Below are 13,898 nucleotides of genomic sequence, written 5' to 3' on the forward strand. Positions count from 1 at the left end.
CAAGATCTTCTCACCCAAGCTACACCCTAAGCTTCCCGGTCTCCCTATTTCCCAAAATACCAAGCACATCACGCTTCAAGGAACTTGTGGTTTCCTCAGATTTCCAAGTTTCACTTCTCTTTCATTCAACACTCTGCTGCATTTCAACTCAGAGGTCTTTCCTAGTTTCACATCTAACGCACTATTATTTTTATCTTTCCCTTTTGTTATTTCATATCCTTTTAGGTAACGTCTGTCTTCTCCCTAAAGCTCTTTTACAGCAGGGAATAGATTTCATTCACGTAGTGTGCCTAGCACCTTGAAATTATGCCTGGCACAAATAGTAGGCGCCTAAAAAACACTTAGTGGATTTGGACTGAATCGATTAACCACAACCACTTGCGTTGTGAGGTTACCTCACCAGGGAAGCTTGCAAACAAAGGGAAGCAAAAACCTGATAAGGCATGCTTTTCAGCTTTTGAGTCTTTAGTACCAGCTCGTGGCGGAACCCTTGGAAGTTTCCGCAGCGGGATCTGGGACTAAAATACTGTCCAGTGCGGCCGCAAAGGAAAGGGCAAAAAGAAAACAAGACGCGAAGGGGCTTGAGGAAGGAGCTTCAGCTCAACAGTATTCGACTGAGAATCTGTTGTTATTCATGGCAGAGCCTGTCTTTATTGAAGGGCTCTCGGGCTGCCATTCCGAACAGAAAGGCCAGGCGCAGAGGAGCAAGCAACCGGTCAGCCATTTTCCGAAATCCATCTCCCTGGTAACCCCGCCCGAGTGCGTAAGCAAGAAAGGGAGGCGGGGCCTGCCGTGAAGGCCTCACTCCGGAAGCCGCACCCGCGGTGGCGTCCCACCGTCCAGGCTTAACAAAACGCACAGCAAGATTTTAACAGTCCGCAGCGAAAGCGCGCACTCGAGCGCCAATGAGAGCGGAAGGAGAGGAACGGCTCTGGAGGAACACTATGTATGCCCAACAATGATTGGCTGGAGCCCTCCTTTCTTCTTTTTTGGTATTGGCCGGGCTTCCTTCTCCACCCATCCAATTGGCTTTTATCTAGGTACTTCTGATTGGCTTCTCCTGGCGGTGGTGGGGGGGGGGGACAAGGTTTTGGGATTGTTCTTCATGGATTGGCGCATTTGAGCGCCGGGGGTGAGGAGGGGGGGGCTCCTTCTAGAGGAAAGGGCCCATCCCATCTTGTCTCTGTCCCGTCTCCCGACCCGTACGCTTTCCCATCCACTCGCGCGCACGAGTGGTTAAAAGAAAAAAAAAAAAAAAAAAAGGGCGTGAGGCTCGAGCCCGCCAGCCAGGCCTCCAGTACCTAGCGCGCGCCCACAGCGAGGACCCGCGCGAGCTGCCCGTGATTGTGCCTGCGCTGTTTGAAACTGCAGAACCCGTTAGGATCTTCGGGGAACTACCGTTCCAGCTGGTTCCGGAGCCCGTACTGCCAGGGCTGAGTGGCGGTCGCGAGACGGCTCTTGCCTTTCGCGTCTCTGCAGCGTGGAGACTAGAACCGGCATTTTCGAAGGACGCCACCTTCAATCGCAGCGCTGGCGCGGGCGGAGGCTAAAACACGGGGGTCCTGAGACTAAGGAAAACGCGCCAAGTTCCCCTCGGTGGAGGAGTGGGAGAGACCCTAGCGGTTCAGGCGCTCTGTGAGCGCGACCACCGCTTGTTGCGCTCCTAGCCATCCCAGGCGGGCGCAGCTGGCGCCGCTCCGGGGATGTAGTGGGTGGTGCGCTAGGCAGGAGTGAGCGGCGGCGGCCCGCGTTCCGGCTCTGAGCTGATGGTCACTCCCCCGCGGGAGGGCGATCCGATCAGGTTTTCCTTGGGTCGGGGACCCGGCGTCTCAGGCAAGAACTCACCTGTGGTACCCACACTCATCTCGGCTGGACTCAGCGGCGTCACCGCCGCGGACCTCGCTTAGGGCCATGGCCGGGTAAGAGGGCCTGGGGCAGAGGGGCGCGGAGGCAAGTTCGCGGGCGCCGGAGAGGTGCTGCCGGGAAGACGCGGGGCCGTTTTGGTTCTGTGCTTTGGCCCAGCTGCGGGCCGAGCCTTCTTTGCCCCGGGGGGCGCCCCCTTTTGCACTTTTGGGACTCGGGGAGGCAGGTGCGGGCTGGGAGTATATAGGCCAACTCCGCGGGCAGTGAGGCCAGGAGCGGCGGGGCGGGCTGGAGAGCCCCCGGCCAGTCTCCCACTGTGCCGGTGAGGTGTCTGGGGGGCACGAAGACTGCCTGGGCTCTGCAGGCTTTGAAGTTTCCTTTCTGTTCTGTAGAGAGGTGCAGGTTAGGGAGGAGAAATGTTTGCATTCATGTTGTCTTGTGTCGGTAATTGCGAAATTTTACCGCGCATTTTCTTAACTTACAGTTTTCTCAGAAGTCTGTAGAACGCCACGTGTCTTAAAGCTTTGGCAAAGATGTTCTTAGTTACTTAACGTTTTTTCTTGAAAAATAGGAGTCGTGTCATTATTCAAAACTAATAGGACTGAGATTCACGCTGTCATTGGGTCAAGAATGTTTAATGTTGGATTCCTTGTTTCCTGTGAAGTTTGTGTTACAGGAGAAACGTTTCTTGAGTAACAGACCTCCACTTATAAAGAAATGAGAGCATAAAATATGGAATCTAGTAAAATGCTGTATAATTGGTAATGTTAAATGTTTGATCATTGCTTTGGGGGTCCAGGAGGATTTGAATTGAGATTACTATCCGCTGTTTCAGTTGTTGGATCATTTTTTCTTCTCTAAGTCTGGTTTCTCTTGTCACTTAGGGAATTCACTTTCTGTCATTTATTGGAATTGTCGGGGAAAAACCTTTTACGAGGAGAATACTTAGAGTACTAAAATTTTTAGTGCAGACTGGCTTTTCATTCATCAGAAACATAAAATGGTCAGGAGAGTAAATAGAATTGGAGACAGGATGGGGAAATTGGCCAACTTTCCAGTTCTTCCTCAGTTGGGTCTCAAAATTGGTTTCACTGCCAAGTTGAGTAAGTTTCTAGATTAGAGTCAATTGAGTGAAATGTTTAAGGATGGAATTTGAGTGAATTTTGCATAGTTAATTTTACTATTGTTTCTACATTTGAAATTGGTTGCTGAGGTTTTGGGGTCTTAAGTAATTGTAATATTCTATAGTCAAGTAATTTCCCCTAGATGTCCTAATGGAAAATATGACTGATGTATAAAATAGCTGCCACAAATATTGCCATATTTTTTCATCATAAAGTTTTACTTTAAAATGGTAGAAAGCTTGCAAAAAGCAAATTACCATCTTCTTGCCTACTCAAAGCAGTTTTTAAAACAGTTTTTTAGAAGTTTGGAAAACGAATAGGATATTGTGGTTTTTAGGTATAATTGAACACCATATGCCTTTCTTTATGAGTTTTGAGACTTTATTTTACATAGGGAGGACTCTGTCTGCTACTGTGATTTTTCCTGTCCTCCTCGCTTCTTACTTCAGTTAGAGATGGCAGTTGCTAAGTCAACATTTGAATTAATAAGTTATGATGAAAATTCGAGTTTTTACTCCTTAATACTACTACTTTACTGTAGGTCTAATAAATGGAAAATTTTGTAGTTTGGCCCTCAATCTATGGCAGGCTAATAAGTTTAGCATCACATTTTTTAAAAACAAAGTTAAGGACAATGTGGCATACTCCTTCATTTAAGCAATAAATATTGCATTCGGTTATCAAATAATTTCCTAATTATTTGAAAGTTCTAATTTGTTACCATTTCCTTGGTAAATATGTTGTCACAATTGATGATTCGGTTGCCTACACTAATAATGGAGAACTAATGAAACCTTTTCTTTGTGATTAACAGATATAATTGGTGATTACAACTGCCCTCTATAAATTAATTCTTGTCAACATCTTGGGATTTGAAAAGAAAATGCCTGGTGTCATACCCAGTGAAAGTAATGGGCTTTCAAGAGGTAGTCCATCCAAGAAAAACAGACTTTCTTTGAAATTTTTTCAGAAAAAGGAAACTAAGAGAGCCTTAGATTTCACAGATTCTCAAGAAAATGAAGAAAAAGCTTCTGAATATAGAGGATCAGAAATGTATGTGTCTTATAAGTATTATTTCTGTATTTTTAAAATTCTGAATCAGTGTAGAAAGAAGCATTGAGCTTGGGTTAATACCTCCAGAGTGATCTGATAGTAATAGTAGCTTTGCTCTGTTCCTACTACATGCTGCTAGACTTTGTCGGAACAGAGCAAAGCTGGTGGTTCCCCACAGGGATCACACCACAGTACAAATTTATTAACATTGTCTTGAGCCATTTAGGATAATTTGGAGAAATGTTAATTGACTAAATTCTCTATTTTAGAGTTTACACTTGATTATTTTTTGTTGTAAGGATTAAAAAGGGTGTTTTTGTTTTTGTGGTGTTCAAAAGACAACAGTTGTCTGTTATTTAAACTCTGTAGTCATGTAGGTGTGCAGTCATAACTAATCATACCTGCTGGAGGCATAAAGCTGTAATTGATATTTAAAATGTACTTAAAAATAAATGTTTTTATGGAAATTCTTTAGTGACTGGCAAGAAATCAGAACAAAATGGAATACTTTATTCCATATTGCTCTATTCTAGCTCCTTATTCAAATATAGGCAATCTGCTGGGTGACTAAAGTCGATTTGGTCCCATGTACAATTTCCTAGTATCTAGCAGTTATCCATTGAGTTTGTGAACCTTTTGCTTATCAGCATTCATACTTATGAATACGTTGAGGTGCTCTTATAATAATTTGGCTGTAAGGTTCACAAAAATACTAGGGAACCCACTGTTAAAGTGATGTGAAAGCATGATAGACTTATTAATTAATTAATACTGGGGATTGAACCCAGGGGCCCTCTACTACAATGCTACAGCCCTATCATTTTTTACTTTTTTGAGATGGGGGTCTCCCTAAATTACTCAAGCTGGCCATAAACTTGGAATCCTTCTGCCTCAGCTTCCCAACTCCCTGGGTATTGCAGGAGTGTGCCATGATGCCTGGTACGAACAATTTATTTTTAAGTGAGGGATAAATTCTCTTCATAGACTTTTCTACTTAATCTTTATTAATAGAACCTTAATGCAGCCTCCTGAATACTTTTTAGTCAGTTTATCCCAAGTTCATATTCAGAATTAAACTACTTAATTGAAACATTACACTAAGTTTAAAAAAAAAAAAAATCACAGTACCAGTTCTGCAGTTTTTTTTACTCTGAAAAATGGGACAAACATCCGCCTAGGGGAATTATTTTGTAGTTTGTTGAGTGTAATAATGATTATTCTGGGTATATGGCAATTTTTGAGTGTAGATTTCTTAAGGTGTCATCTCACTAAAATCATTCAGATTATAACTCTTGAGAACAGGAAAATCTAGGGAAGCAATATTTCCATTTTGTTTCTTTAAGATGCTGCTTCATTATGCCTTTCCTCCCCTCTATACTTAATAGTGATCAAGTTGTTCCTGCAGCACAGTCCTCACCTATAAACTGTGAGAAGAGAGAAAATTTGTTACCATTTGTGGGACTGAATAATCTTGGCAATACTTGTTATCTTAATAGTATACTTCAGGTAACTATAATTTTGTTATATACTAAATATTAATAGGCAAAAATTATGTAACAATGTTTCTAAGGATTCCAAGTTATTGGAAGACTGTAATTGTGCAGTCCTTGTCTTTATTGGAAGTAAACCATAATAATGGGCTAAAATAATAATGACTCCTAAATTGCAGATTATTAAACTTCTTTTGGGGTGAGAGGAAAATGATATATTAAGTAAAGGTGCAACAGAAAAATTGAGTAGACTTTGATTAAGTGGAAGTAGCCAAACCTTTAATTTCTCTGCCTGATTCCTGGTATTGTGATAGCTTACACCTTGAAACAGTATTGTTTTATGTCTTTGTAATGTTACATGTTAGTACTATCTGCTAAAGGCTTAGTGCTTAATTCCAAAGAGGCTGCTATTGATGAAACAGAGAACAAGTTTTTAAAAATATATATTTATATTTTTGTAGTTGTAGATGGAAAGAATGTCTTTATTTTATTTATTTTTATGCGGTGCTAAGATCAAACCCAGAGCTTCAAAGAAAAGTTTTAACAAAAAGTTTAATCTTAGAATTTTAGGTAATACTTATTAAAAGTGCCCTACAAAAAGCATGGTAATACTTTAATGATTTTAGCAATATTGTTGTTTGTTTATAACACTTGGACAATTTCACTTTTTATAGGTATTATATTTTTGTCCTGGTTTTAAATCTGGAGTGAAGCACTTATTTAATATTATTTCAAGGAAGAAGGAAGCTCTAAAGGATGAAGCCAATCAAAAAGATAAGGTAAGAAAAAAAAAACCCAGCAAAAGTAATATAAAAAGAAAAATGTAAATTCACTTGTTTACAAGTAGAAAGGTAAAGATTTTTTAAGAGGATTGGAGAGGAGGGTGACAGATTCTCAATAACTAAATGAAAATTGGAATTCTCAGTATTGTTCTGTATTCTGTAGGAAAGGCTGTGTTTATCATTCGAGTGAGGTGAATTACCAGATTATCTCCCTGTACAGAGTATTATCTCCATTCCCTCATTTATTGTTTTATCAAACCTGTCATTTGTATACCACCATCACAGATTTGTCATACTCATGCCATTTATTGTTTATCCATTATGTTTTTGAAATTTTAGTTGTTTTTTGCTTTTTTTGGCTGGGGGGAGGGGGTGGTGGTGCCAGGAATCAAACCCATGGCTTTGTACATGTTAAGCACTCTACTACTGAGTACACCCCCCCCATCCTCAACTTTTAATATTTAAGTAAATGTTTAAATAAGTCTTTGGCTAATGTAAAATTATTATCCATATAGAAAGTAGCTAAAAATAACATCTTGAAATTACAAAAAAAAATATTTTTTATACCCAGTAAAATTAGTGCTATAATGTAATTAAGTTTAGAAAAGCTTGTGTATTTAGTGAGACTAGTCAAGGAAGGAAGGTACTTAATTCGTTCATAAATGAAAATATTGGTTTGTGTGGTTTTTCCTTGACAGGGAAATTGCAAAGAAGATTCTTTGGCAAGTTATGAACTTATATGCAGTTTACAGTCCTTAATCATTTCAGTAGAACAGCTTCAGGCTAGTTTTCTCTTAAATCCAGAGAAATATACTGATGAACTTGCTACCCAGCCAAGGCGACTGCTTAACACACTCAGGTAGGTATAGCTTATAATTTTACAATTATAATTTAGCTCCTTGTTTCTTTTGGGGAGAATGGTACATGAGCAGTATAGGAATAAAGGGCAAGGAAAATTGAAACTCCAGATCCATGGTACTTGAAAATCCCAGAAACTCTCATAATTTAGGGGGATAAATTTGGTACTAAATTTATTAGATTTGAATTTGTATGAGGCTGTTTATTGTCTGTTCATGTTTATCACTCATATGAACATTCAAAATTGTTTCTGTGGAAATAGCAATGGTTTCTTAATTGTAGGGTATTGCCCCATATCATGTTGATTATATATATTTTGCTTATGTGCCATGTTGTCTTTTGAATTCCCAAACACATGTGATCCTAAGGATTTCAGACTAGGAATTATAGGTCTATATTAAAAATGTGTTATATGTAAAAATTGTAAGTTCCAAATATTTTATGTGCCTAAAAAAGAACTATTGGTTAACTGGATTAGATTACTTCCCAGTGTTGTGTTAAAACGTGAAACTATATATAAAACTATTATTTTAACAAATTTTTTAATATTGTAGGTCTTTAAAAATTCATTGACTCATTCATTGATACAGGTACATCACATTGTTTTGCCTTTGTTAAGAAACATTGTAGAAGGGTAGCAAGAGCAGATTTGAATCCCGATTTTTCATCTTAACTGTGTGACTTGGGCAAATTACTTAACCTCTCCACACAGTTTCCATATCATTAGTGGTGGTAATAGGACCTACCTCTAGGAGATATTGTGAGGACTATATATACACATAATATCAAAAGCATTTACAATAAAACTTGGTTTGTGATAGGTTTCATATTAGCTGAATAAGTATCTTTTAGATTTTCCAAATGAAGTAATTTATGGAAATATTTGTTTTTATATATTACATCTTCACAACTAGAGTAGATGAAATGGACATTTTTATTTATAGGGAACTCAACCCTATGTATGAAGGATATCTACAGCATGATGCACAGGAAGTACTACAGTGTATTTTGGGAAACATTCAAGAAACATGCCAACTTCTAAAAAAAGAAGAAGTAAAAAATGTGGCAGAATTATCTACTAAGGTAGAAGAAAAACCTCATCAAAAAGAGGAAATGAGTGGAATTAACAGCACGGAGACTGATGGTATGAGGAATTCTGAAGACCATAAAGAAAAACTCCCAAAAGGGAATGGAAAAAGAAAGAGTGACACAGAATTTGGTAACACAAAGAAAAAAGTTAAAGTATCGAAGGAACACCAGTCATTGGAAGAGAATCAGAGACAAACGAGGTCAAAAAGAAAAGCTACTGGTGATACATTAGAGATTCCTCCTAAAATGATCCCCAAGTGTGTTTCTGAAAATGAGAGTACAAGACTCTCACAAAGGAAATCAAGAGTTAAAATAAATTGGTTGAAGTCTGCAACTAAGCAACCCAGCATTCTTTCAAAATTCTGTAGTCTGGGAAAAATAACAACAAACCAAGGATCCAAAGGACAGTCTAAAGAAAATGAATATGATCTTGAGGAGGACTTGGGGAAGTGTGAAATTGATAATACAACTAATGGTTGTGGACTTGAATCTCCAGGAAATAATGTTAAACCTGTAAATGTTAATGAAGTTAAGTCCATAAACAAAGGTCAGTATAATTCTTAGACTTTGATAGGTAGGAGTCTTAATAGCTGCAGAAATAGAAATCTTCTCTAGATAAACATACAATATATAATACATGTGGCTAGAATTTTTGTTTAGTTTGAGAAAGTAATTAACACGGTATGAACTGTGGTATTTTAAGCACTGTGCTTAGATTAAGTGTGGTGTGTGTATAATATATATGTAATGTCATTAATTATTAGGGTAAATGTTAATTTATGGTTTATGAACTAGGAAAGTCCAATACATTTTAATGGAGACTATATTTTTCTTTTATCTACGAAGATGTAAAGTCATAAGGGAAATAATGAGTAGGTATGCCATTCTTGAACTAGGTTTTCACTTGGTTTTGTCCATATGTACATATCTCAGGGAAAATGCATAGTGTTGATGTGGTTGATGGCACCAAAGTGCCATACATATTCTGGGCTCATTCTATAAGGAGGTGTCTCTGGAAAACAAGTTGAGAAAATAATTGACTTTAAAGATAATAGAAATTCATAATTAAAACAAGCTTTATAGGGACTTTACACTTTATCAACAAGGTATCTCTTAATGCTAATAAACACATGAAAAATGGGGCTTTTATTCATGATATAATTTATTTCAGTGAAAAATTGGTTATTTGGACTATATCGAAAAACTAATTTGTATAGACGTATATTTTCATTTTTTTATTTCAGGTGCAGAGCAAATTGGTTTTGAGCTAGTGGAGAAATTATTTCAAGGTCAGCTCGTATTAAGGACTCGTTGTTTGGAATGTGAAAGTTTAACAGAAAGAAGAGAAGATTTTCAGGACATCAGCGTGCCAGTACAAGAAGATGAACTTTCCAAAGTAGAGGAGAATTCTGAAAGTAAGGAAAAGTAGAGTCTCATTGGACTATGGAATAATATAGTTTTCTTTAACAATACAGTTTTAGTGTCCTTGGTCTACTGTATAGCTTTTCTTTTCTTTTTGGCACTGGAGATTGAACTTGGGAGAGCTTTACCAGTGAATCACATTCCCAGCCCATTTTATTTTTTGACACAGGGTCTTGCCAAACTGCTAATTTGCTGAGGCTGGTCTTGAATATGCCATCCTCCTGTTTTAGCTTCCCAAGTTGCTGGGATTGTAGGCATGCACCATTGTGCCTAGCTAGCCTTTCTACTTACTTAGTTTCCACTTGTTAATATCATTTGAAGAATTGCATCATCTTTATTTTGGTATAAAGTATGTTAGAATGGAAAAATGAAGTGCTTATTTAATAAAAGTTAATTTTTGGGATCTTGATCTTTCAAAGCTACCTATAAATTTTTTTAATTTTTAGTTACAGATGGAACAACACCTTTATTTTGTTTATTTAGTTTTATATGGTGCTGGGGATCGAACCCAGGGTCTCACACATGCTAGGCAATCGCTCTACTGTGAGCTACAACCCCATCCCCCTTGCCTGGTAATTTTTAACACCATTTAAAACCACTATGTGTCTAGTGCAAACCATAAAATGGAGATGTCATGCAAAATAATGAGACTGTTTTACTGAAAATTGGCTATTAAACTCATCTCTTAACAGTGAGATAGACTAGTTTTTGCTGTGCGTATCACATAAGTATTTTTGGCTGACCAATTATAATATTATACTATTTAAAAGATATTTATACAGAGCTGGGATTGTAGCTCCATGGTAGAGTACTTGTTTGGCACATCTGAAGATATGTGTGCTATTAAGGATGATTTTCTGAAAGTAAAAGAAATCTCTTTAGTTATTTGGAAATGGGGTAGTCAGTTGAAACTGAATGCTAATTTTGCATGTGGAACTTTAGTTTAATTTTTGAATATCGTATTTGTAAATGAAAGGATTCTTTTTTTTTTTTTTCCCTAATAGTTTCTCCAGAGCCAAAAACAGAAATGAAGACCTTGAGATGGGCAATTTCACAGTTTGCTTCAGTGGAGAGGATTGTAGGAGAAGATAAATATTTCTGTGAAAATTGCCATCATTACACTGAAGCCGAAAGAAGTCTTTTGTTTGACAAAATGCCTGAAGTCATAACTATTCATCTGAAGTGTTTTGCTGCTAGTGGCTTGGAGTGAGTATTGTAAATAAAAGCTACAGATGAAGAAAAGCTGCTATAGAGGAGAAAGGAATTAACTTGTAAAAGTTCTCTTTAGCTGGGTGTGGTGGTGCAGACCTGTAATCCCAGCGGCTCAGGAGGCTAGGAAAGGCAGATAGTGAGTTCAAAGCCAGCCTCAGCAAAAGCGAGGTGCTAAGCAACTCAGTGAGACCCTGTCTTTAAAGAAAATAAAAAATAGGAGTGAAGATGTGGTCAGTGGTCAAGTGCTCCTGAGTTCAATTCCTGGTACCGCCCCACCCCTAAAAATGTTCTCTTTAAACAGTTTCCTTGTAAAACGCATCGGTTTAAATCCTTTTGGTATGAACACATGTTCTGTTTAGTATGGTTTCTATATATATCTTTTTCATATTCATTGTGTAGATGCTAGTTGCAGAATTCAATTTTAGTAGAATCTGATTAAAGCAGAGAAGAAATCTGAATACATTGAGATGTTTTTGAAGGGTAGAAAGGCAAAATTCTGTTTTAAAAGGTAAGCTAAAAAATCAAACTAATCTTTGAAAAAGATGAGAAATTTTCTTCAGTTGAATTTAAATGTATAAAAGCTGTTGAAGATAACTATAAAAACACTAATTGCATTTTGGATAGTCTTTTTTCTGACATATGCCATTGCTGATTTCATTCCTTTTCACATTAATGAGTTATTTGAAAATGACATGAGCTTCCCAATAGCTTGCTCGCTTGCATGTTTCTGCTCTTGCATGCACGCTACACACAGACATGCACATTATTATAAGATGGCATATAGTTGTCTTTTTTTTTGATTAAGTGGCATTTTCTTTCTTCTTTTTTTTTTTTTCTTTAGTGGTACCGGGGATTGAACACAGGGCTTTGTGCATGCGAAGCACGCATTCTACTGACTGAGCTATATCCCCAGCCCTCAGTGGGCATTCTTTGCTACAGTGCTATTTTATTTTTGTTCCCAATCTTGATAAAGACATATTAAAATAACTAAAATGTAAAGGATTTTAGTCTCAAAAATTCAGTTTTTTGATTTGGTTTTGTTTTTGGTACTGGGGATTGAATCTAGGGGTGTTTTTGCCACTGAGCCACATACCCCCCCTTTTTTATTTGGAGACAGGGTCTTTTGCTGTTAAGTTGCTTAGGGCCTCTGTCCCAAGTAGCTGAGTTCACAGATATGCACCACCACACCCAGCAAACGTTCAGTATTTTAAAAATACCATCTAATTTCTTGGTGTACTTAGGAAAATAAAGATAATGAAAAATTATACATATCCTCCACAAAATACCTGAATATTAGCAGTTATTATTTTATTCACAACTGAAGTCTTGTTTTTCTGCCTTTTCATTTATTCATCTTAGGCACTACATCTTGAAGGGTTTATTCAGACTTTTACTTGATTTTACATTGGGTGTAAAATTTTGAATTTAAAATGGAATTACATGAAACCTTATTTCTTTTTTTTTCCCCAAAGGTTTGATTGTTATGGTGGTGGACTTTCCAAGATCAACACTCCTTTATTGACACCTCTTAAATTGTCACTAGAAGAATGGAGCACAAAGCCAACTAATGACAGCTATGGATTATTTGCAGTTGTGATGCATAGTGGAATTACTATTAGTAGTGGGCATTACACAGCTTCTGTTAAAGTCACTGACCTTAATAGTTTAGAACTAGATAAGGGAAATTTTGTGATTGACCAAACGTGTGAAATAGGGAAGCCAGAACCAATGAATGAGGAGGAAGCAAGGGATGCAGTTGAAAATTATGATGATGAAGAAGTGTCGATTAGAGTTGGTGGAAATACACAGCCAAGTAAAGTTTTGAACAAAAAAAATGTAGAAGCTATTGGACTTCTTGGAGGACAAAAGAGCAAAGCAGATTATGAGCTATACAACAAAACATCTAATCCTGATAAGGTTGCCAGTACAGCATTTGCTGAAAGTAGAAATTCTGAGACTAACAATACTAATGGGACCCATGAATCTGATAGAAACAAGGAATCCAGTGACCAAACAGGCATTAACATTAGTGGATTTGAGAACAAAATTTCATACGTAGTGCAAAGCTTAAAGGAATATGAAGGGAAGTGGTTGCTTTTTGATGATTCTGAAGTGAAAGTTACTGAAGAGAAGGACTTTTTGAATTCTCTTTCCCCTTCTACATCTCCTACATCTACTCCTTACTTGCTATTTTATAAGAAATTATAGAGTGTATTTTCCTTGTATATATATTAAATAGACCTGGACAAACATTGGTAAAGTCAATTACATCAGAGTCTAGCTTATCTTTTGAAGCTATTGGATATTATTGGTCTCTCTAGGTTTTTATATAAATAGTGAAATTTGAAATACTGAAAACCATGTTAATTTTTAGAATTTTCCTTAGAGACTAGTGATGCATTAGCTTCTGGGAACAAACTTGTATAGGTTCTTAATTGAATTATATGAAATGGGAAGCATTTAAACACTTGGATTTACACCAATCTTTTGTGTTTGCTTTTAAAAATAAAGTGCTTGTATTTGTATTCTCCATATTTTGGAGTAATTATCTACATGATGTTTATAGCTCTGTGTTTTTTCACTTAAACAGAATCTCATTCAGTACATTTAGTTTTATAACAGGAAGCCAAATCTTTGATGGGCTGTATCAAGAGGCACAAAGTCTAGAATGTGTATTTACAGTGGTCTACATTTTGTGCCTTGAATCACTTCGAAAAGTGTCTCAGAAAACCTGGACAGTCCTCTGTATCTTCATAAGAATTTTATATGTATTTATGAAGATGATTCTGTATTCTAGTAAATCTTTTTGGGCATGGACTAATTTGTATCTCTTCATACTCATATTCTGCACGATCTGTATATAGTACATCAAACTTAGAGGTGTGACCTTAAATTTAACTTTTTTTTAAATACTGGGAGGTCAATAAAATTTAAACTGCTTAACAACTATGTATACAAATGCTCAAATTTTTTTACTTGAACAGAATAAATTGTGTGTGTGTGTC

At 37.3% G+C, this 13,898-nt stretch overlaps 1 protein-coding gene and 1 long non-coding RNA gene across 2 annotated transcripts in view; one reads left to right on the forward strand and one right to left on the reverse strand.

Moving 5' to 3' along the window:
• LOC139707252 (uncharacterized) overlaps window positions 1–2,030 on the reverse strand; it is a 44,889-nt gene extending 42,859 nt beyond the window's left edge. Inside the window, exon 1 of the long non-coding RNA XR_011708852.1 lies at window positions 1,846–2,030. This is a non-coding gene — a long non-coding RNA (uncharacterized lncRNA). The remainder of the gene's footprint in view (window positions 1–1,845) is intronic.
• Window positions 1,266–13,842, forward strand: Usp1 (ubiquitin specific peptidase 1). Its single transcript, XM_027949544.2, has 9 exons — window positions 1,266–1,919; window positions 3,802–4,040; window positions 5,426–5,546; window positions 6,205–6,309; window positions 7,011–7,171; window positions 8,115–8,806; window positions 9,504–9,674; window positions 10,686–10,887; window positions 12,366–13,842. Exons 2-9 carry the CDS (start codon window positions 3,871–3,873, stop codon window positions 13,099–13,101), a joined length of 2,358 nt encoding a protein of 785 aa, XP_027805345.2. The 5' UTR covers window positions 1,266–1,919; window positions 3,802–3,870; the 3' UTR covers window positions 13,102–13,842.
• The last annotated feature ends 56 nt before the right edge of the window (window positions 13,843–13,898 follow it).

Source organism: Marmota flaviventris, chromosome 10, assembly GCF_047511675.1.
Source record: "Marmota flaviventris isolate mMarFla1 chromosome 10, mMarFla1.hap1, whole genome shotgun sequence".
Lineage (NCBI taxonomy): Eukaryota > Metazoa > Chordata > Mammalia > Rodentia > Sciuridae > Marmota > Marmota flaviventris.